We start from the raw sequence: 21,036 nt of genomic DNA, 5'->3' as shown, positions 1-21,036 counted from the left end.
GGCCTGCACCCTTCGTCGTCAGCAGCAAGAGACGCTCCAGAGAAGTAAAATTCAGCACGTGAGATCTTACAATCGAATACCTAGAACCTCGCTAATTGACAATAGTTCTGTCCCAAGAGACAGCAAGACATAGCAAAGCAGCCTTACAGCTTCGCCTCGACACTGCCAGCCCCGGCGTTCGCCCGCAACTGATCCCAGTCCGCCATGGTAAACACAACATACCCCCCGTCCTCCTTGACGAGCCCCGAGTGTGCTGCCAGCGCCGCAGGATGCCAGTACAGCGTGTCATACTCAACGTCCTCTCCATTCTCTTGCGCCTCCTTATCCGCTCTCTCCTGCAGCTTCCTGAGATCGATCCCATCATTCCTGAGCGGGACTTTGTTCTGCTTGTTATTGTGCATACTGGTCTGCTTCTTCAGCACACGCAGAAACACCGGGACCGCGTACTTGGGCAGCTTCTTGCGGGCGTGAGCGAGCAAGCCGCCGAAATCGAAGGGCTCGGTGATGTTGATCGCCGCGCAGCCGGCTCGGCCGTCGTGACCGGGGACCTCGACACCGTAGACGTTGGCCTCGCTGACGCCGGGGAACGAGCCAAGCGCCTCAGCGACCTCGGCGGTGGATACGTTCTCGGATTTCCAGCGGAATGTATCGCCCAGTCGGTCCATGAAGAACCAGCGCCCGTCGGCATCGCGCCGTAAGGCGTCGCCGGTGCGGTAGTACAGGTCGCCCTTCTTGAAGACGTTGCGCTCGAAGCGCTTCGCTGTGGCGTCAGGGTTGTTGTAGTACCCTACAAATGCGCTCTCATGAGGCATCGCAACGAAGATCTCGCTGCCTTCCTCGTAGCTCTTGCGCTTGCAGAACCCTGTCTTGGGATCGCGGATGAGCTCGCCAGTCACGATATCCACAGCAACAGGCACGTAGGTGTTGTGGAAGCGCCAGCGGTCGATCAGGCCTTGGTGGCCGACGGAAGTTGCTGTGAAGGGGCCACGACTGCCGTTGAAGAGCGCCATGACGCCTTCGGTGCTGTTGAAGAACTCGCCGACGACTTCGATGCCGAAGCGGTCGACGAAGCGATGCCACACGTCTGGTCTCAGGCCGTTGCCGAACATGGCGCGGACGTTGTGTTGTTTGTCGAGTGGGCTGGGAGGTGTGTTGATCAGGTAGCGCGCGGTTTCGCCGACGTAGACAATGGCTGTCGAGCGGCTGTCGCGCACGTCGGTCCAGAAGCGTGAGGTGGAGAATTTGGTGCCGATACAGCATGTGATGCCGGTCACCATGCAGACGAGTCCTGTAGTACCGCCGGTGCCGTGGTAGAGCGGCATGCAGACGTACCATCTGTCGCCGTTGGGGCCGGGCTTGAGGCCCATGGCGCCGACTCTGCCTGTGAGGCCTGCCGCTCTTTGAGTCTCGAAGGGACATGCTTTGGGATGACCGGTGGTGCCGCTGCATGTGTCAGTCGAACGTTCTGCACGATATCCCAGAAGACTCACCTTGTGTAGAACAAGAACAGCGGGAACTTCCCCTTCGCGCCAACCCTCAGCTCATCGCCCGGCCTCGTGGGCTCGAGTCTCGAGATCTTGCCCTTCTGCGCCTGGTCCAGCACCACAATCTTCATCCCCAGCTCGCCCTCCAATCGATCTCTGACCTCCTCAATCCTCTTCCTGCACTCCTCATCCTCATCGACAATGATGACCTTCGCCTCAGCGACTTTCAGACAATGCACCAGCGCATCACCAGCCAAGTTGTAATTGATCCACGCAGGCGCACTCCCAATCGCCCAGCTGCCCAAATGCACAAACAAAAACTCTGGGCGATTCATCATATACTGCGCCACCAGCTTGCCCGGCTGGACACCCTGCTGCAGCATAAACTGTCCATACCGGCATGCATTTACGTACGTCTCGGCCCACGTATAGCACCCCGTGCGGCTCCAGATGCACTGCGCGTCGGAGGGGAGACGGTGCACTTGCGACTCAAACTGGTACCAGAGCGACTGGCCCCGCCCGGCAGCATTGCGGTCGAGGGCTTTTTGGTTTGCCCGTGCGCCGAGGATCGAGCGGATGTCTTTTGTGAGGTGGTATTTTGCGTCAATGTATGCGGCGGCGGCTGTTGCGCTGGCGACAGCGCCTGCGACGGGGACTACATGTCGTGTTAGTGGTGAGGCCGTAGGTGGTAGAATGCTGGAAGCTGGAGATAGGCGTGGAGCTTGGGAGCACTTACCGAGAGCCATTGTTGCGGTGTGTAGCAGATTGCGTGACTTGCGAATGCTGGCAAACTTCGACCTACACAAAGCTATACAGAAACGCAAGAGATACTTGTACAGGACGTAGAGATATAAACTCAGCTCGGAACGCTTCTTGGAGGGTTCCGCAGCTCTTAATTGACTTGCAACGGCGAGCCAACGTGACCCATTGCCGACGACCGAGGGGAGCATGGCTGCGGCCGCTACGCCCGAATAGGTTAACAACGGCATCTGGCGTCTCCACATTTGCCTTGAGCGACTCCCGAAGCTTTGAGTGAGGCCGGTAGTTCGATGGTCATGTTCGGAATTGAATTTGCTGCTGTACGTAGCTGAAGGGAAGTGTCGAGACGCGAACTGCTAAGGCAGCCCACCTTCCACATACAGCAGGTAGGAGAATGAAGAATCAGGTATGTAAGCTGACCCGCGTCTTTGCTTAAGTGGAACGGCCTCGCACTCCGAGTCTGTCCTCCGCACACAGCTTTAGCGCCGCACCGCACACCTTCTCAAGTTCTTCGATGTCACGTTCCATATACTCGGCCATGTCCATGTCTGCTTGAGCCTCGATGGTTGTTCCATGCCGCTCGATCAACTTGCCTCGGGCCTTGATGACCTCGTCCTGGGCTTTCCGGTACTCGTCTTGCTGCTTCAGCCTCGGCTTGCTGTTTTTTCACCTGCTTCAAAGACTCTTTGTTGGCGCGCTCTGCCTTGAGTGCTTCGACCATCTCGTCAGGTCTTCTTTCTGCCACTCGCGTTTTCGATTCGATGTCGTCCTTGGTTGCAGCCGTGTTTTGAGCGTCCAGACATTTCGACCAGAGCTTAGACTCGGCTTCAAGTAGCTTTGACTTTGTCTTGTCGAGCTCTCTGTGCAACTGGAGGGTCTCTTTGATGAGGTTGAAGATGATATTGCGGGGCTTGGGCTCGATGCGTGAGTGGGTGTTGGCGGACGGGGCCTTCTGCGAGAACGCCAGCGGGCGCAGCAAGCATTTGGGCAGAAGCATCAGAGGACCTCCAGCATCTGCTGTGGAAGGGTCTGATACACTCAACACCCCCCCAGAGGGCTCTTGAACGGACTTCTGTAGCTTCTTCGCCTTCTACTTGGCCCGGCTTTGCTTCTGCGATTGGTCCAACTCCGTCTCGTTCGATCTCAGCTCCGCTGCTTCTCAGCCCTGGAGCTCAGTCCCGCAGCCGACTATGACTATTTTCACCACCAGCTTCTCCTGCATCTCTTTGCGCGACTCTACGCGTGGGTGTTCAGCATTTCTGCAGGCGGTGTCGGTCCTTTTGACGCTTGTCATTGTTTGTTGCGCCCTGTCAGGAGCTGTCACTACACACGCAAAGCGCGACCCAGGTGACTATCACAGCTCTAGCGAAAACACAGTGTCCTGTTGATGCAGTAATCGCAACGCCGATACTGAGCGTCCTCGCGCTTAGTCCAAGACCCCAAGCTCTACTTTCTCTAGATTCCCAGCTGTTGCATTTCCCGCTGTAGAGTAAATCGTAGCGGCGCGGACGGAACCTGAAGCTTTGAGCAGATAATCTGTTTGAAAGACGCTGCAATCACCGTAAAATGGCTAAAGCCGACGTTCAATTGGAAACGTCCGTGGGCGTGTGGGCGGGGAGAAAAGAAAGTATAAACCTTGATCTTGGCGAGCGATCAAAAGTGAAAGTAATGACTGCACGATTGCTGGGAAGTCGTTGACGGATCAGTGAGTTTTGGTGCAGAGCTCTGTTCTCACGAGTTTCTTCCCGTTAGATGAGTGTCCAGTTGCTACTCTTTGTCCTCGTCAGACAACTGGACCAAATCCTCAATGTCATCCAGCTTCTCCTCAAGCTCCTTGACCTTCTCGTTCGGCGCCTCGTTCTCCTTGGTCAGCACGATATTTTTAGCATAGCAATAGTTGGCACCTTGTGCGTAGCATCAATATGGTTCAGGTCCATCGAGAAAGATAGGCCGTCGTCACGGGCGAAAGCCAATGTCTGCGGCTTGCGAATGCAGGGGTACCAGACATCGCAGCCATGGTGATCGCGAGGTCGAAAGCGTATAAAGCCGCGATTGAGGCGCTGGAAAGATCAGAAATGTCAAAGCACCATTGATGAGCACTGTGTGGAGGATGAATGGTAAAGTTTGAGGCTCGCCTAGGGAACTTCCAACCAATGCGATTATACAGATACTCGCTTGTAACTCTCGCGCCAGATTGAGGCGTATGCATCGCACAAGACCAGCTCGCGGCCAATCCAGCGTAGGATGCAAGTCTTCCTGCCGATTTCGATAAGCGAGGCGATCTCACGTCCCTCCCTGCAGACATGAACGTGAGATTTCACAGGCGACATCACCGTTGACAATTCACAAAGTGTCTAGACTGAATGATAGATGATGGATATAGAATAAGAAGAATGGATGGAACTGCCGAAAGGGTCTAAGGTGGTAAACAAAGATGAGGCCCAATCAGGCACGCCTCACTTGATGGCTTCCTTCCTTAGATCGCGCGGGCCAGCCCGTCTCCTTCCCGCTCATCGACACATATTTACATGCAAGCCATCCTCACACCTAGAATTTCAGCTTGTTCCCCGCGTTGGCCTGAACTGAGGCCTTGACGTTGGCGCTACCAAGCTTGGTATACGAGTACGGTACAGAGGTCAAATTACCCGCGGGCGCAGTATTCGTCCCCGATCCGAGACTGACATCGTTTGCGATCGCAAAGCCCGTGACCTTGCCATCGTAGAAGCCAATGTCCTCGGCTGTGTTTTCGAAAACAGTGCTCTCGACGAGAACTTCTGCGCCCTCGCGCGTGTCAATGCCGTTGGTGAAGATGCCGTTGTAGTAGCCTGGAGGAAGTCGAGTTAGCAAGTGCAGGAGCAGGAAGAGAGGAGGAGATGACGACTACGTACTGTTAATGATATGTCCCGTTCCGAAGCGGATAGATGGCGTGCGGGAGCTGACGTTGTTCCAGTAATTGTTGGCGTAGGTCACGTGTAGATGTCCTGTGTCCTCGGCGCCGTTGTTGTCGGAGTGGCCAACAAGGGAGGCTTTGAAGTGGTCGTGGATGAAGCTGTTGGAGATGGTGACCCAGTCCGAGGCATGTGTGACGTCGATCAGGCCGTCGTAGAAGTCTTTATCGTGGTCAATGTCTGACGAGACATCGACGTGGTCGACCCAGACGTTGGTGGCTGCTTGGATACCGATCGCGTCGCCGTTCTCAGCCAGCACCTTGGAGATCTTTAGGTTCTGGACGATGACGTTGCTGGACTTGTCGATGTAGAGACCCACACCGGTGAGAGATGCGCTGGAGTCGACACCGAGAATGGACTTGTTGGAGCCGATGTTGACCTTGGCGGCGCCAGTGATGGCACCGTTGATGTAGATGACCTTGGCAGTCGTGTCCGTCTTCTTTCCAACGGCAGCAGTGAACTCAGGCAGGGAAGACACTGTGGTCGTAGTGCCACCTTTTCCGCCCGTGGTGCCGCCATTTTGGGAAGCATATCCAATGGGGCTACCCTGCTGAGCAGCAGCGAAAGATGCGAGGAATGCGAAGCCTGCAGCAATTGAGTTCTTCATTGTGAATTGTTCGTGGACAGGATGCACTGGATACTGCCTCGCTTGCACGCAAATCCTTGGCTATATAGACAAGCAATGTGAAGCCAGATCAAAGGCGTGCATGAAGCAATATTGGCAATGCTTAGGATCGAAAAGAGTCAGATCTTCCGTGATCCGATCGATTCGATAGCGGATCTGCCCTCCGCATAATTTCTGCGAAGCAAACTTCCGCGAATGAGTAATGACCACCATGCGCGCAAAAACCGCTGGAACGCTCTATTCGACACTATCTGACTGCGTTGCTCATTTCCCATGTTCGGGTTGCCGAAAGCCCGTCGGATGTCACCTTCCGCGACTGTGCGGATCTGAAACACGTAACGTACTTAATATAAGGAGCTCTCGCATAGATTAAACGTCAATAAACGTCAAACGCATGACCAATGAACGGATCCTCCGTCTTGCCTAAATGGAATTCGACAGATTAAAACTAAACGGCTTGGCTTAGCAATGCGGGGAAGGGCTCGTCCCACATGTAATAATCCCTGTGCAGATTAGTCGGTGGATGGCAACATTGGACAGTCCGGATGAGTTGATGAAGGTCCTCAATAGATTACTCTCTCGAAGCTCTACTTAGAGTGGCTCGGGCCTTGCTCGCACCCACCTTTGACGTCTTTAACGTGGTCGATTTGTTTTTGCTAGAAGTGCTCGTCTTTGTCTTCGATGCACTGGTCGTCACCGCACTTCCAGAGACCACAGCTCCAGCAGAATTGCAAGGGAAATCCAGGCTCGCGGTGCTCGCAATGTTAGTACAGAAATACTCCGAACTGCCGCTCGAACCCACGAGACGGGTTCCAGTCGCCGTGACACCCTGACATACATCGCTGCAAACCAGGCTGACAACTTCTTTGCTCTTGCTACCCGTACCAGTCACATTGACATAGTGGACGTCGCTGATGGTGACCTTGGACGGGTGGGAGGCGCATGTCGAAGCCGAGGTCTCGTAGCACTGATCGATCACGACGGGCAGAGCCACACTCTGCACTGTGAAGTCTTGGAATGTGACATTCCTGACATACCCATTCCCTCCGCCAGTCGTGGACGTAGAGCTGGCACTGCCGCCAAAGGCCTTGATGCGGGCGCCGTTCTCAGCGTTGACCATGGTCACGTTCTTGACGAGGACATTGGCGACGATGTCTTGGACACCGGCGTACTGGCCCAGAGAGCCAACGGAAATACCGTGCGAGCCTTGGCAGTAGAGGTTCTCGACCAAAGTGTTGGTGGTGTTGGGCTTGAAGCTGACGCAGTCGTCTCCGTTGACGATGTGACTGTTTGTGATGCGGACGTTGTCGCTGCGGTAGATATCCCATCCATCCGTGTTCTGTGCCTGCTTGCCACTCGTCTGGATTGAGTGCAGGTCGATGTTGTTGAAGGTGACGTTGCTGGATCCGTAGACCAAGTTGTGCCAGAATGGACTCTGGACTTGCTTGATGTTGTCCACGACAACGTTTTGTGCGTTGTAGATGACCCATGGGATTGGGCCAGTCTTCCCAGCCTACCATGATGTCAGTGCAGCCTCCAATTACTAAGCTCAGGCCTCGCTTACACTGTACCAAGTATCGCCGCTGCCAGAGTAAGTTCCTCCACCGTAGATGTGAATGTTGCTTCCGCCGATAGTCCACGCAGTGTACGCGTTTTGGTAGTTCAGCTGGAAACCATTCGAACTCCAGAAATCGATGTTTGCTGAGAGCTTGATGGTGCCGCTCAGTTGGATCGCAATATTCGAGAGATCGGTAGTCTGCAGAAGAGAGCCAATGGTGTAGGTTTTGTCAAGAACGACTGTACCGCCATTGTTGCACGACTTCAACGCAGCTTTGATGGCTGCAGAGTCGTCGCTGGTTCCGCCGGCGACCGAACAGACAGCAGCAAAAGCTGTACCGGCAAGGGACGCCGTGAGAAGCATAGTCCGGACCATATTTTCTGGGGTAATGTGCAGGGCAATGGCTGGGTAGTGGCTGGGCAAAAGCTTAAATCCTAACGAGCATATTATTGTCGATCAGCAATGACAAAGTTCGCGCTGGACCAACCGGCGCTGATTCGCGGACGTCGTGTGGATTAGTTTCTCCGACGTTTCATCAATCAATCTATCCGGTGGGACCATTGCGCCCACCCAACTTCCCCCGAAACGCAAAGAAATAGATGACGGACAGGTTGGAATATGGTGTGTGCGGTTGGCCTAGGCCCTAGCGAGCTAGCACGTGCAGAGTGAAGGCAAGATACGACGGAGGCAAATACCGTAGAATCTTAATTGTGTGCGGATGCTGTACTATCCGAACCAATGCCAGATCTAATTGTAAATACTCTACGAGGAGACTCCACCTGCTAGAAAGTCGTGGGTTGCAACTGCTAGTGGGGTGAGGATTAGGGTACACATGAGGTATCAACATACTCACAGATAATTAAGCAAGTCAATAGAGACCTTTTTACACGCTTGTTTTGGCCTGTTCTTGATGCAATTGAGACAATTGAAATCGTGAGTCCCTCGCTAGCTAGGGCACCCCTACTAGGCTAAATCTTACACAACTGAGATTCTACGGGTACAAGAAGAAACATGTCGTTGTTTAGAAACTCACAGTCTCAGTCAAAGGATGTTCAGTTGTCGCGAGTGCTGGAAATACGCTGCAATCTTGACCTGTACCAGTGACATAGCGCAGTAAGCATCTAACCTTAGCTTGCACATCAGCTGCGCTAAGTAGATGGCCCTGACATCACCCTATAGTAGTGTTAAGATGCCGTTATAGCATGAGGAATAAGGCTCGCACTTCTCTGATGCCAGCGATGAAGTGATTTGGAGATGGATATGTCGTACAAAAATCTAAGCGCGCCGCTCGCGCTCCACTGTATGCCTCACAGGCCGACAGCGCGCATCGAGAGGCGAGAAGCACAAGGTGTGCACAACCTCCCTCCTACGTCCAGACGTCTAGCACCTTCAACACGCACACACCCCACCTACCACGCCCTGGGCCGTTCCGCCCCCGTCCTCCCAACACTCCCGCGCATACACCCACTATGCACGACCCCCCCATCAGGCCAAACCCTAACCGCACTCCCGCCAAACCGCTTATGACAAACCGCACAATGCCTATCCTCATCCACAACAACCCTCGCATTCAGCCCGCCGGGCCTGTGATCCCCTTTCCCCCAGCCCTCACCGAGCAACAACCCCATCTCAACGCCCACCTTCTCCACCCCGCGCAACCGCGCCACGATGCGCTCCTCGTTGAGCCTGGAATTCGCGGCACGGATGCGGCCCCGGAAATAGCTCGCCAGGTCGCGCACCGGCAGGCTGGGGGGCACGAGGTCGAGCGTCGTGCTGGCTGGCAGGCGGGCGCCGTGTTTGCTCAGCAAGTCGAGCGCGGGGGTCAAGTTGGGAGCGTGCGGGGGCGGGGGGGAGAGGTAGAGCGCGAGGAGGGTGTGGTAGATTGTATGGTCCTGGGGGTCTGGTTGTTTCTCGGGGGGCGGGGTGGTGAGGAAGATGGTGTTGCAGTATCTGGGGTTGTCAGTTGGGGTGGATTTTAGTTGGGGTTTTTTTTACTTGAGGAAGGCATACTCCTCGGCTTTGTCGTAGTCTTTGAGCTGGAAGACGTAAATCTGCAGCGCCTGCTTGTGCTGGCCCATTTTGGACAGGACGATGGCGCGGGACTCGAAGAAATCCGGGTCTGCGGCGAGATTAGCTTGATCCACGGTACCGATCACTGCCAGTGGTAACCTACCGTCGGGACTCAGCTGCTTGAAGACGCGGTAATTGTTGTAACTCCCGCTCGTCTTGAGGAACGTCTGCAGTCTCTCCCTCCACCTCCCTTTCTCCGCCTCGTCCTCAAACTCCCCGCTCCGCAACCGCTCAAGGAACAAATCAACGAGCTTCTGATGAAAGTCGGGCGTGAGATCGTTCAGCTCCTCGATTACATGTTCCAGATACTTGACCGCGAGTTTGAGGTCCAACCCCTCCAAGAAGGCCAGCACCTGGTGGCGCGGCAACTCTTCCGCATTCTGCGTATCCGCGAGGAAGACATCCATGCCCAGCGCGGGATCGGTGCGCAGCGGCCACTCGGCGAACTCGAGGATGAGATCGATCATCTCGGGGGGCAGTTGCTGCAGGTATCCCACGGTGCGCTGCGGTCCCTGCAGCGCAGGCGCGACCTCTTCGTCGGCCTCGTTTTTGCCAAACTTCTCGAGCAGCTCGAGCGCGTGCCGGTGCAGCTTCTTGCCGTGTAGGAAGTCGATCAGATCCGCATAACGGCCTGTTTCGTAGAGCTTCTCCTGCACGACGTCGGGCTCGCAAAAGTTGGGCAGCCGGAAGAGGGAGCCTGCGAGTGTGGATTTGGTGAGCATGTAGGCGCGGAAGAGGGTTGTGTCGACGAGCTGGGCGACGTCGAGCAGCCTCGCGACCCAGTCGACATGGCCAGACGTTTCTTGGATGAAGTGGTGGAAGGGCGGTTTAGGCAGCAGCTCTTGCTGGCTGTCGCTGGGTTCGGGCAGTGGCTCCTTGAGATTGCCGTCCGTGTCCATGTAGCGCTTGATCTGCACTCGACACTGTGCGAGGTAAGACTGCAGTGCGCGCAGGGCGTTGCTGAAGTCGACCTGCTTGTCAGGCTGCGTGGTCTCAGTGACCTTCTTCGCCGGCCTGATGCTTGCCGTCTCTGCTGCGTCGTCTCGCGCAGAAGAGCGGATGGACGCTGCGTCAGAGTCGGCCTTCTTGTGGCCGCCGACCAGCCTGCCCATCACAGATCGTCCGATTGTGGCCGCGGGGTTGAAGGTGCTCTCGCGGCTGGTCTTCTTGATCTCCTCGCTGTCGTCGGCGGGCTTCTCGCTCTCGCGCTCATCGTCGTCGTTGTTGTCGTCGCCGTCGACGTCGCCGTCGGCCACGCTGCCATGGCCCGTGGCGCTGTCTTCGTGAGACAGGTCGCCGGCCACAGCCCGTGGGTACAGGGCGATGACACGCTCTGGCGGCGCCTTGGCATCGATAAAGAGGTCCATGGCGTCGACCCACTTGTTGTCGTCGAACAGCGCCTCGGCCTTGAGCATCTTGGTCTCGCGGACGCGGCCGTCCTTGTCCTGCAGGAGCGTGTCCTCCAGCATGCGCAGCAGGCTCAGCGCCTCGTCGTAGCGGCGACTCGCGGCGAGCTGGTCGAGCTGCGCCTCGTAGCTCTGGCCGGCCATGCGCCAGATGCAGCGGTCGCTCGCGACCAGGAAGCCCTTGCCCTGGTGGGCCAGGCTGATGTTCGGCTGCGGGACGTGCAGGAAGCTGGCGTTGGGCAGGCCGATACTCTGCAGCAGGTTCAGCGTGTCCGGGTTGCGGACCTCCAGGCTGCCCTTGGCGGGGGCCTGCAGGGCCAGCATGTACGGGTACGAGTAGGCCAGCATCTCGGGCGCCGACGGCCACGGGACCTGGCGGCGGTCCAGGGCGTTGCCGGCCGTGTCGATGAACAGGCTGTTGACGTCCTTGGCCAGCAGCAGCTGCCCCTCGCCCAGACGCGTCGCCAGCGGCTTCGGCACCCAGCTGGCCATGCCCATGTAGCCCATGCCGCTCGACTGCACGGCGCCGAAGCGCACACCGCCCTGCCCGCCGGCGTCGCCCGGCTTGACCACGTCCTGCACGTCGTGCGTGTCGACGTCAACCAGCACAAAGCCCGGGTCCATGCCGGCGACCAGCTTGGTGCCCGCGGCCCACGTCAGGCTCTTGACGCTGGCCATGAGCGACAGCTCCGTCGCGTCGCCGCTGAGCTCCGTGTCGCGCCACGTCCAGAGCACGATGCGGCGCTTGACCGCGACGGCGAGGCGGCTGACGATGGATGGGATGCCCGTCGTTGGGTCCTTGACGATGTTGCTGGCCGCGGCGAACGTTGTTGCGCCGCGCGTCTTCTCGAGCCGCTCCTGCAGCGCGTACGTGTGCAGGTCGTGGATCGAGACATGGCCGTCCGACAGCGAGATGAGGATGCTGATCTCCTTGAGGAATCCGAGCTGCACCACGGGGCGGCGCGAGAACTTGTCCTCTTCGCGCAGCAGGTCAGCCGCCGACGCCTGCGCGGGCTGCTCTCCCGTCTCCTCGTTTACACGGTACACGCGCAGTGCGCCGCTGTTGAGCCCAACCAGCACGCGGTCGCCTGCGCAGTATCGTGAGCAGCGCCCGGGCAAGAATTGCCGTTACATGGAGCTCATACCGTACGCGAGGATCGACTCGATCTTGGACTTGTCGCGCTGCTTCAGCTCGACGATCGGCTTCGCAGTGAACGCCGAGAGCATGGTGGGCCGTCCGAGTCGCGCAGTGTCACGGGCAGGCGAGCATGTCGTTGCGCGCTCGCTGGGGCCCGTCGTCTGCTCATCGAGCTGGAGTCGTCATTGCCGTCCAAGCTTCCATCCACATCATCGATCACGTGATACACTGCATCACGTGACACACCACATCACGCACCACACCGCATCACGCACCACACAGCACCCATCATGTTCATGCATCTTCAACTAGACGGCAACGAGAGTGTATTCTAAGGAGCGGACGCGGAAGTTACTGAGGGGGCATTGTCAATTGCTACGAACAGTCCTCAGCGGACGCCAGACTGTCTCCCTCGTTTTCTTCCACTGATGTGTACGCGAACGAACGCCTGTCAACACGAAGCCGCCAGGACGATCGGCACCACACCACCAAGTCACCGTCCATTACAGGTCAGGCAAAAGCCAAAATCAACTCGAGCGGCGGCGCAAGCGCGCGCAAAAACCAACCCCACATCCAGCGGACGGGGACTGCTTTACAAGATAAACAAAACCAGCCGTACAAACAGGCGCAAAAATGTCGACTTTCAACAACATCTACCGCCCGTAGCGCGCGCCCCTCGCGAAGTGCGCGCTGCGGGGAGAGGTAGGAGGAAAGACAAACGCTCGTTATCAGTCAGCACGCCGACTCCGAGTCCCACCAGCAACAGCCACGGCGGGTCTTGCGATACAACCAAAGGGCCGGTGATTGGGAAACGGACGAGTCGAGGAGTCGAGAGGGCGGCGAAAGAGCGATTCATATCCACATATTGCCGGTTCGTGCACAGCACTGCCCTGCGTCTCTGCACTGCCGCGTACTGGCGTGCGCGAGGGGCCGGGTCCAACGGGCAAGCCACAGGAGGAGCGGGCGCGTCGCGCGCGCGAGGAGCAGCAGGGGAGAGTTCCAGGGAGTGCGGGAGAGGATCGGGCGTAAGGGACCTCGGGGACAGACTGACCGAAGAGAGATTCAACGCATGCGTCGCTGCACTCCAACACAACTCCTTACTATCAAGAAAAAGGAGGGGGAGTGAGGTCGCATAACTCGTGATCGGCTCCTGCTAGACCGACCTTGTCTCGTGCGTGCATGTGAGATTGGTGGGTTGACGGGCGGTCTAGCCGGGGATACACGAGGGGTCTCTCAACGCGTCGCAAAAGAGAGCAGTAACAGCGCAAAATGAACCAAAAACAAATCGGGTATTGAGGGGGAAATGTGTGCACCAAGCCGCGCAACGCGAAGAAGAGCAAAGCTCATTCAATCCGCGCGTCTCCGCGCCAGAGAGCGTATTCGCATCACCTGGCGCATCATCGAATTCGTGGCATGGAACTTCAAGGACCAGAATATGGTCTGAGCAATTACGGCTGCAGTCGCAATGTCAATGACAACCCGCCCGTCTGGTATAGACTCGGAAGCAGAAGCGGCGGTCAGTGGTAGACGGTTGGCTGTCATTATCGACGATGGAGTGCTGGACCGGTTCAGCGCCGGTCGGAAAATGGATTGTGCTTCTCGTCCATGGGCGAAGGCTCGGCGAGGGTGCCGTGGCTGCTCATGCGTGCGTGGCCGGGACGAGCCGAGTCGGACACGGCGCGCGCACCTGCTTGCCCAATCTTCTCAGCGTCGGGCTCGACGGTCTGGAAAGGTCGGGGAGTGATTGTGTAGGGCGCGCTCTTGTTGACTTGGTAGTCGTTGGCGACGTACTGGGGCGGGGCGGCATCAGAAGGGTTGACATGGGCTTTGGATTGGTCCAAGGATGGGTCGATGTAGTAGGCACTACCTGTCTCTGAGTCGCGGCGGAAGAGATGAGTCGATGCGTATACGAGGCCACCGATGGCGATGAAGAGCCAGACGAGCACAAGTGCGGTGGAAATGAGCGCTTCGGTTTGAATGCCGCTCAGGAGTTTCTCTATAACGCGGTCAACTGCTTCGGTGATCTCGTCCGCCGCCTTGCCGTTGGGATTGGACAGCAGTGCAGCAGCAGAAGAAGAGTCGCTGGCCTCAGCTGCGGCGCCAAGAGAGAGAGTGTCGTTCGCCACGCCAGGAAAGCTGACGTGAGCGTGCTCTTGGACCCAGGTGAGGCCGTTTTGGAAGGAAGCGATCTTCAGGCCGATGAGGCAGTTCAGCACGTCCTTGATGGGATCGTACAGGACGGTACCGCCAAATGTCGAGTTGAGGGTCTTGCTCATCTCGTCCACGAAAACATTGAGGGTCTCGTTGACTGCGGTAGTGCTGGTGTTGACCCAGCCCAGAATATCGTTGTTGATCTCGTCATCCAGCTTGCCGACGGCGCCATTGACGCCCTCAGACCAAGACATGGAGGCGTTGTTCATGGCAGCAACAACCTTGCCGGCAAAGTCAGCGACCTGTTCCGTGAGCTCGGGAGTCTTGTCTTGAATGGCCTTCAACAAGAGATATTGACAGAAGCAGGCGAAGAGACCCGCGATACCCAGAGCCAGCAGGAAGAGCATGGGCACGGAGGTAGCGTAGGCCCAGGCCCAGCGGATGATTGCCTGACGGCGAGCTGAGCCACAGCGCCTGCCAACCCACAGGCCAAAGCCGGAAGAAGTGGGGCGCGAGGCTAGGTAGACAACGTCCATAGCTTCATAGCCTTCCGCGAAGAGTGCGGCACGTTCTTGCATCCTACGGTATCGGCGGACTTCCATCCATGCCATGGGGACGCAGACAAGGATGGCGAGGACAATCAGCACGCCAAGAGCGATCTTGCGTGCATCGTAAGCCATCTTGATGAGGTCGTCGAAGAACTCATTGATGGAGTTGCCCTCGGAGCAGAAGTCGAGCTTCTCTTTCTGCGGGATAGGAAGCGCATCACGGTCGAACGTGAAGTTGTTTGTCGCCCGAATCAGCTTCTTGACCTCTTCGAACGGCAGGCGGATGATGTTGTCGGTAAAGTTCTGCACCTGTTCGAATGTGGGAATCGAGTTGTTCAACTCTTGGAGGCCTTGCTGGAGCTCGGGTGGTACTTCCAGTCCCTTCAACTTGCTGATCTGAGAGTCCAGGTTGATCTCCGGCTTGTCGAATCCGGGAAGGTTAAAGTTGATCTTGTCGAGGACGGAGTTGATACCGTCTGTGACGGACTTGACGGCGTTACCCATGTCGTCGGTGACCTCATCGATAGTTGCATTGAGGGTCTTGCTGATTTCGGTGCCAATTTCCACAGCAGCGTGAAGGCTGCCGCGAACAGCCAGTGTGATCAGGCAGAGGTATGTTTGTGTCATCATGTGAATGACAAAGAGAACAATCTCCTCAACACCAGTGACGCTCATCTCCAACATGGACATGAGGCCACCGACTGCCTTCTCAACACCAGAAGCGGTCATCTCGTTAACGCCCTTCGCCATGTAATGAGGCATGGAAGCCATGGAGCTGCCCATATTCTCGACTTGGGTGCAAGCACTGAGGGCTTCGCGACGTGCGGAAGCAAGGCTTGAGTCGGTGCTCGCGATGGCGATAAGCAGGCGGACGAGCACTAGAAGGAGGAGAATCGTCCAGCGGTTGATCCATATTTGCGAGAGCCTAGCTCGAAGGCCAAGGTATGGCTTGAAGTTTGGTGTTTGGTTCATTGGGGGTCGTGGTGCATTTTGCGGTGCGTAGTAGTCTCGCATCTCATGATCGCCAGCGGACATAGATGGAGGCACAGCTGGGAAGGATTGCTGTTGGTTCGCTGAGGAAGCCATGGCGGAGGTGGATGACTGTGAAACGGGGTCTGAAAGGCGTATTAGATGTCGTGTCTCAGTCGTTGTATGGTCGTAAAGGCGTTGTGGGTATAGGCCAGCTATAGTGTATCTCACAGAGATACGCTGCAACGGAAGAAAGGTATTATGCGTTTAAGAAAGAAAGAAAGCAACAGAATAGACACAATAGGAAACCGAGCGCTTGACACAATGCAAGAAAGTAGGGGAAATATGAGGTGAAGGGGGAGTGGAAGTGCAGACTACGTGAATATCAACCTTCACAATGCGGGCGAAATAGAACCGAGCTACGTACCGCGAGAGAGCGAGGACCAGCTGCAGGCGCCCCACAAAGTGCCAATGGTACCTCATGGGACAGCCTGCTCGACCGCTGCGTTTCAGAGCGTAGCCAGCTCAGTGAGGCTCAAGTTAGAACAGGTGGATCCTGGAGTGGTGGTGGCCCGAATAGGCGCCCTTGGAGGTGGAGCTAGCCACTGCCGACCAGTCGTTTGCTTGTCAGACCGTCGGTTTGGGGAAGACCAAAATACCGCGCTAGAACGATATTGCGCGGCCGTTATTCTGGGCCTCTGTGTCCTCGGGTGGCAGTCGCAAAGTGTCTGAGCGGGCGTCCTCTGTTCCACGACTTGCGCTCATTGGCTGCCTGCGACGGTCGTACGGGCGCGAGAAAGGCAGATCTGTCGACCTGCGCAAGCCCGTGACGTACGACCGCCGTGAGCGATTTTGGTCGAGCGCAAGGGAACACGACCTCCGAACGTCAGTCGTCAGCAGAGGAAGTGCTCGAGGTCTGAAAGATGCAGGCACAGCGTGTTTTGTAGGCTCTCACCGCACGGCCGCGTCAAAGGCTAGTGGCACCGTTTATCCCGGTTTATGCAGGCGAGGCGAGACGTCATCCCATCTCGTACGTGGACTGTCGCTGGACTTCATAATGTCCTTGTTTCTTCTTCAATACAATTTTAGAGATGCTACAATTCATTTCGCGCATTCCACATCCCTCGCATAGATTGCTGCCTGACAGCGCTTGCGGTGTGTTTTCGTGAACACTTCAGCCGCAGCGGTGATCAACAGCTGGCTGAGGCGTAGCGCCCGTTGCGGGGCCAAGAGCTTTGTGGCCGCTGCGCTGCCATCCAACCATCGCACTGGCGGTTGGAGAAGTCTAAAACGTGGTGGATTGTCCACGTCCGTCCCAACCTCTCGTCATCACCACCATCGAGACTTGTGTTTTTCCTGTCCATATGCCACGAGACGATACCGAAAATTGCCTCATGCCAGTTGGCAGCTCAGATGATCGAAAGATGACGTGGGCAGAACTTCACGGTCGTGTAGCGCTGAAAATCTCTTCCAACTGCGGTGGACTGCCCATTGTTTCCTTTCACCTCCCGCACATCAGCATACTCGGCGGGCATAGCCAGGTAAGCATGCTGGCTTGACGGTTTGCTGGGAAATGCGACATCGCAGTCTCGAGTTTGCAGGTCCGCAGGTTGGTGCATTGATGGAGCCGGCAAAAACGAAACTGTGTTGTCCCTGCACCTTACTCTGTATAGTCCAGGAAGGTGCGAGGATCGTCGGCTTCCTTCTCAATTTCCTTCGTTAGTTCAGGGTCGACAACGTCGCTGCGGGATCATGCAGTAAGCTGCGACTTCCTGCTTCGTGAGGAACCTCCACAAACATCTGGTCGACCCGTGATTTTCTCTTTCTATCTCATCTCTATCATCCTCCAAGTCACTTCGCATCGTCCAGTTCGTCCTCCTAGTCTTCCACCCGAGTCGGCGCTGGTCGCTAGTTGGTCCTCCATTCTGGGAGACAGACGTAGGCGTCCTGTTGAAATTGTTGACGAGTACTTCACTCGGGGCAGGGCAGGCTCCGTGGCTAGCAACAGCTCACGATAGGCTTCACCTCTCACCGTTGGCGTCGCTCCGCGGTCGCTAAGAAAACCTTTTCACCCGCTCATTTCTCAATCGACACCACGGAAACCACAAACATACACCGCAACGCCTTTTGCTTCGAGCAAGAACCCGCGTTGTCATTCGTCGTCCACACGCACAGCCTCTTCTTCCTGTATCATTTCAGCGTCTCCGCATCGCGACCGAACAATTTTGGCTTACTTTGGACTCCTTAGACACTCAAAGATCACTTAGAACGCATGACCACCCAGCAACGCACTAACGCAGGCTCTCTCTAACAGTCTATTTTCACCGCTACTTCGATCAAGCAGGCCTCTCACCTTCGTCGTTGGCTAGCGCTCAGGCATCAGTCGAGAGGTGTACAAAACCGGTCCTATTGTGAGCATCTCTCCTCCATCGATCACTTCCCAACCCAACACCAGCGACAAAAAGCACTAGTATCAACTGCAGTAGCAACACATCTTCACGACGTCCTCTGCCACAGCACTATATCTACTTGACCTTGACCACACATTCTACACTCCGACTCTGTAACGTACGCCTTACTTTCCAGACGTTGATAGGAGGCGGGCTAACTTGATTGAGGCCCCACCATTGAGCTTCAAACCTCAATTCCTCGAGGATCACCTCGCCATCTCTGTACCCGACGAGACTCCGCAAACCGGAGCGCCACACGCAAGGTATGTGGCTGACCCTGCGTTTGACGTCTGCTTAAGGACCTCATTGGACAGCGAGAGCGGTGAACGCTTGTTCTCGACTGTCTTCGATCCATCAGGCATCATGAGCAATTCTACACCAACATATTAGGCATCACGTGCACGCGTTATTGTCTTTCATTTGCCCCATATATACTGGTATCTTGCTTCACGGCCTTTTCAAATCACTTCTACTCCACTCTCAAAACTTCGCTGACATCAAAAGCAACTCTGCACAGGCCGCAATCGCATCTCAACATTGAGAGTGCATCTTCCGCCGACTACTGCGCTCAAGAAACACAGAAACGCTCTCTTTCGTCGACCCCACATCTCGGCCGTGAGCATCATAAAGTTATCACATCCTCAAACTCAAAACATTGACTCCTCAAATCGCACAATGTCTACATCTCCCACGGCCACCGGCGGTAAGCTCCACTTAGGTGCACCCACTTCAAGAATCCCTACGGCCATGCCTTCTCCGCCGTCAGGAAGCAGCAGTGACACCCTGCACGAGAACGAGAGCTTCGGGGATGACCGCAAATGCTTGAACATCAGCCCACTCAGTACGGCCACGCTGAACTTCGAGGACTTGAACATCAACGACGATGACTTTTCGCATCACAACAAGTACGCCAGCCGCTTCCCTGCTCCGCGCCACGGTAATGTCAATCCTTACCATAGCCCCGCCCCCGCTCACATCCAACCTGTTCAGCACTTCCGCCGCAACAACTCCCACTATGGTCCTGGCCCTGGTTTCGCTCGTGGCGGTGGTGGTCAGCGCAGCGCACGCACTTGGTTGTCTGACGAAGCTCGTGCCGCACAAGAATTCCTCGTCGTGCGAAACTCGATGAAACGGCAGTTCAGGAACGCCGAGGTCGCCAAGTGGAAGGTTTCTGACTACATCGCGCACCGCGAGGCAGTCACGGCGTCCGCGGCTAAGAAGCTTGCGCAGCAGGCTCAAAGTAAGGAAGACGAGGCCAACTTCCAAGTCCCACCGATCTCGCCCCAACAGCAGGACACGATGCAGCGCTGCGGCCTGCAGGGCAACTTCGAGCAGGTGGGCAACTACGGTCGAGCCCTCGGTGCGAAGACGATCTGGTGTAAGGACTGGCAGGACGGTAAGGATGAGATTGCCCCATGGCCATGCCTAGCGGAGCTGAAGTGGGAGGGAGACGATCGTGCGAAGACTGGCGTTGGCCGGTTCCCGCCTCTTCCCCGTGAGCAAGGTCCACCAGGGCTTTCGTGGAACCAGCTCCAAGCTGTCGAGCAGTATCCGATTGACCAGATTGCGCGCATCCCCACGATGGAAGACGTCTATCTTCCCGTCGACGAGATCGACGATGAGGTCAAGTACGATCTCCTCAGCAAGGACCTCGAGGACGCCATGGATGCGTACCTCGAGTCTTGAGACGCCACGCGCATACCTTTCTGACTGACGATTCCCTTTCTTTACGATGTGCTTTAAAGCTTTTCAGCGCATCAACCCTTCGCAGGTTCCCAAGTTCGCAACCGTTTGGCTCGCCATTCAGTACCCATGTGACCGCAGACCACGCACAAACAATGTCACCGACACAACTCACAGACTGACCGATCCACCTATCCAAGTACCGAGGAAGGATTGCATTGTATCCCTTGCTTTCTGAGCTTCCTCCACTTGTTTGTTCCACTCGATATTACGACCTTTGCTTCTTCGTCTTGCGCTGCGACTTTACTTTCGCGGGCCTCCCAGTACCACACCTTCACGTGGTGAACGAGCATGGGCTAATTGGAATACAAGGACACAGTTTTTGTTTCTTCCTGACCGATTGGATTACAGATTCGGTTTCATGAACTTCGAAACCCCTGTACAGCGAAATCGGCGTTATGTCTTGCAGTTTTCTCACCTTCGCAACAGGAGCGCTAGTGTCAGGAAGCTATCTTGCGACCTTCCTTTGTCGACTCACACGAAGGCAAGTCCTGGGCGCTCGACACAATCTGTTCTTGGAGAAATCTGGCCACTCGTTTGGATATGTACTATGCTGCATGCACTGCGTTGGTATCGTCGTTTCTCCCCTCTTTTAGCTAAGTTACGTCAAATGGAAAATTTCTCTCGACATTTGATGCCCAACGACTGAGTGGAGAGATACTAGTAGAGGACGCGATTCTAGAACTCCCACGTCTGCAAGCAGAGTGTAGGAATAGAATTGGTATCTCATTCTAGGCATTCGGGGTGCGGCTCGCAGAACAACATGGGCATCGTCCGGGAGAATTCGGATTGTGTCGCTGCACACTGCACACTGCACAACTGCCAATCGGATCAGATCGTTAGAACAAGGAGAAAACCGCGGGATATGTTCGTCTGTTTAGCAAAGCCAAGATGCTAGCCATTAAGTGCCCATCGCAACTGCTGTCGTGTCTAGCCTGACCCCGCTTTCCCGAAACTGGCTGATCACTTTCTCCGTCACTTCCTCTTTATACCAACAATGCGATATTCTACGAGATTCATCATCGTCCACCGCAATTGCTGACATGAAACATACTGGGATCTAAGGAGAAATCATCCGATTTCTAGCGCTTACGCTCCGGGTCGCCGATGGTGAGTGTACAAGAACGGTTGCCTGATCACCGCTGTGAGACTTAAAGCAACAGAGCAGAAGGACCCCCAAAGCATCA

The 21,036-nt window shown here is 56.0% G+C and overlaps 8 protein-coding genes across 8 annotated transcripts; 3 read left to right on the top strand and 5 right to left on the bottom strand.

Annotated features, from left to right (window-relative positions):
• Position 1: 1 nt before the first annotated feature.
• M421DRAFT_424547 (long-chain fatty acid transport protein 3) lies at positions 2-2,577 on the bottom strand. The gene is made up of 3 exons (XM_033593781.1): positions 2,221-2,577; positions 1,491-2,139; positions 2-1,443 (listed from the first exon to the last, which is right to left on the bottom strand). The coding sequence occupies exons 1-3, from the start codon at positions 2,432-2,434 to the stop codon at positions 144-146; spliced, it is 2,163 nt and encodes a 720-aa protein (XP_033444914.1). The 5' UTR covers positions 2,435-2,577; the 3' UTR covers positions 2-143.
• A 98-nt stretch (positions 2,578-2,675) lies between these two features.
• Positions 2,676-3,240, bottom strand: M421DRAFT_8533 (uncharacterized protein; the record flags this gene model as incomplete). The annotated part of the gene is made up of 2 exons (XM_033597573.1): positions 2,676-2,858; positions 2,914-3,240. 2 exons carry the CDS (start codon positions 3,238-3,240, stop codon positions 2,676-2,678), a joined length of 510 nt encoding a protein of 169 aa, XP_033444913.1.
• Positions 3,241-4,631: 1,391 nt separating this feature from the next.
• On the bottom strand, positions 4,632-5,803 carry M421DRAFT_424546 (polysaccharide lyase family 1 protein). Its single transcript, XM_033593780.1, has 2 exons — positions 5,132-5,803; positions 4,632-5,068 (listed from the first exon to the last, which is right to left on the bottom strand). Exons 1-2 carry the CDS (start codon positions 5,796-5,798, stop codon positions 4,791-4,793), a joined length of 945 nt encoding a protein of 314 aa, XP_033444912.1. The 5' UTR covers positions 5,799-5,803; the 3' UTR covers positions 4,632-4,790.
• A 669-nt stretch (positions 5,804-6,472) lies between these two features.
• On the bottom strand, positions 6,473-12,077 carry M421DRAFT_8530 (glycoside hydrolase family 28 protein; the record flags this gene model as incomplete). The annotated part of the gene is made up of 7 exons (XM_033597572.1): positions 6,473-6,571; positions 6,619-7,329; positions 7,381-7,808; positions 8,987-9,324; positions 9,370-9,493; positions 9,548-11,938; positions 11,996-12,077. 7 exons carry the CDS (start codon positions 12,075-12,077, stop codon positions 6,473-6,475), a joined length of 4,173 nt encoding a protein of 1,390 aa, XP_033444911.1.
• A 110-nt stretch (positions 12,078-12,187) lies between these two features.
• Positions 12,188-13,459, top strand: M421DRAFT_273816 (uncharacterized protein). Its single transcript, XM_033588826.1, has one exon. It carries the CDS (start codon positions 12,417-12,419, stop codon positions 13,122-13,124), a length of 708 nt encoding a protein of 235 aa, XP_033444910.1. The 5' UTR covers positions 12,188-12,416; the 3' UTR covers positions 13,125-13,459.
• A 97-nt stretch (positions 13,460-13,556) lies between these two features.
• Positions 13,557-15,773, bottom strand: M421DRAFT_71739 (uncharacterized protein; the record flags this gene model as incomplete). Its single annotated transcript, XM_033596818.1, has 1 exon — positions 13,557-15,773. One exon carries the CDS (start codon positions 15,771-15,773, stop codon positions 13,557-13,559), a length of 2,217 nt encoding a protein of 738 aa, XP_033444909.1.
• A 1,247-nt stretch (positions 15,774-17,020) lies between these two features.
• On the top strand, positions 17,021-17,674 carry M421DRAFT_95210 (uncharacterized protein; the record flags this gene model as incomplete). The annotated part of the gene is made up of 2 exons (XM_033598287.1): positions 17,021-17,197; positions 17,330-17,674. The coding sequence occupies 2 exons, from the start codon at positions 17,021-17,023 to the stop codon at positions 17,672-17,674; spliced, it is 522 nt and encodes a 173-aa protein (XP_033444908.1).
• Positions 17,675-19,138: 1,464 nt separating this feature from the next.
• M421DRAFT_38887 (uncharacterized protein) lies at positions 19,139-19,792 on the top strand (the record flags this gene model as incomplete). Its single annotated transcript, XM_033589950.1, has 1 exon — positions 19,139-19,792. A coding segment is annotated over one exon (654 nt), but the record flags the coding sequence as incomplete, so codon positions are not given.
• Positions 19,793-21,036: the final 1,244 nt, after the last annotated feature.

Source organism: Didymella exigua (assembly GCF_010094145.1).
Source record: "Didymella exigua CBS 183.55 unplaced genomic scaffold M421scaffold_36, whole genome shotgun sequence".
NCBI classification, from domain to species: domain Eukaryota; kingdom Fungi; phylum Ascomycota; class Dothideomycetes; order Pleosporales; family Didymellaceae; genus Didymella; species Didymella exigua.
This window is presented reverse-complemented; position numbering and strand designations above follow the sequence as displayed.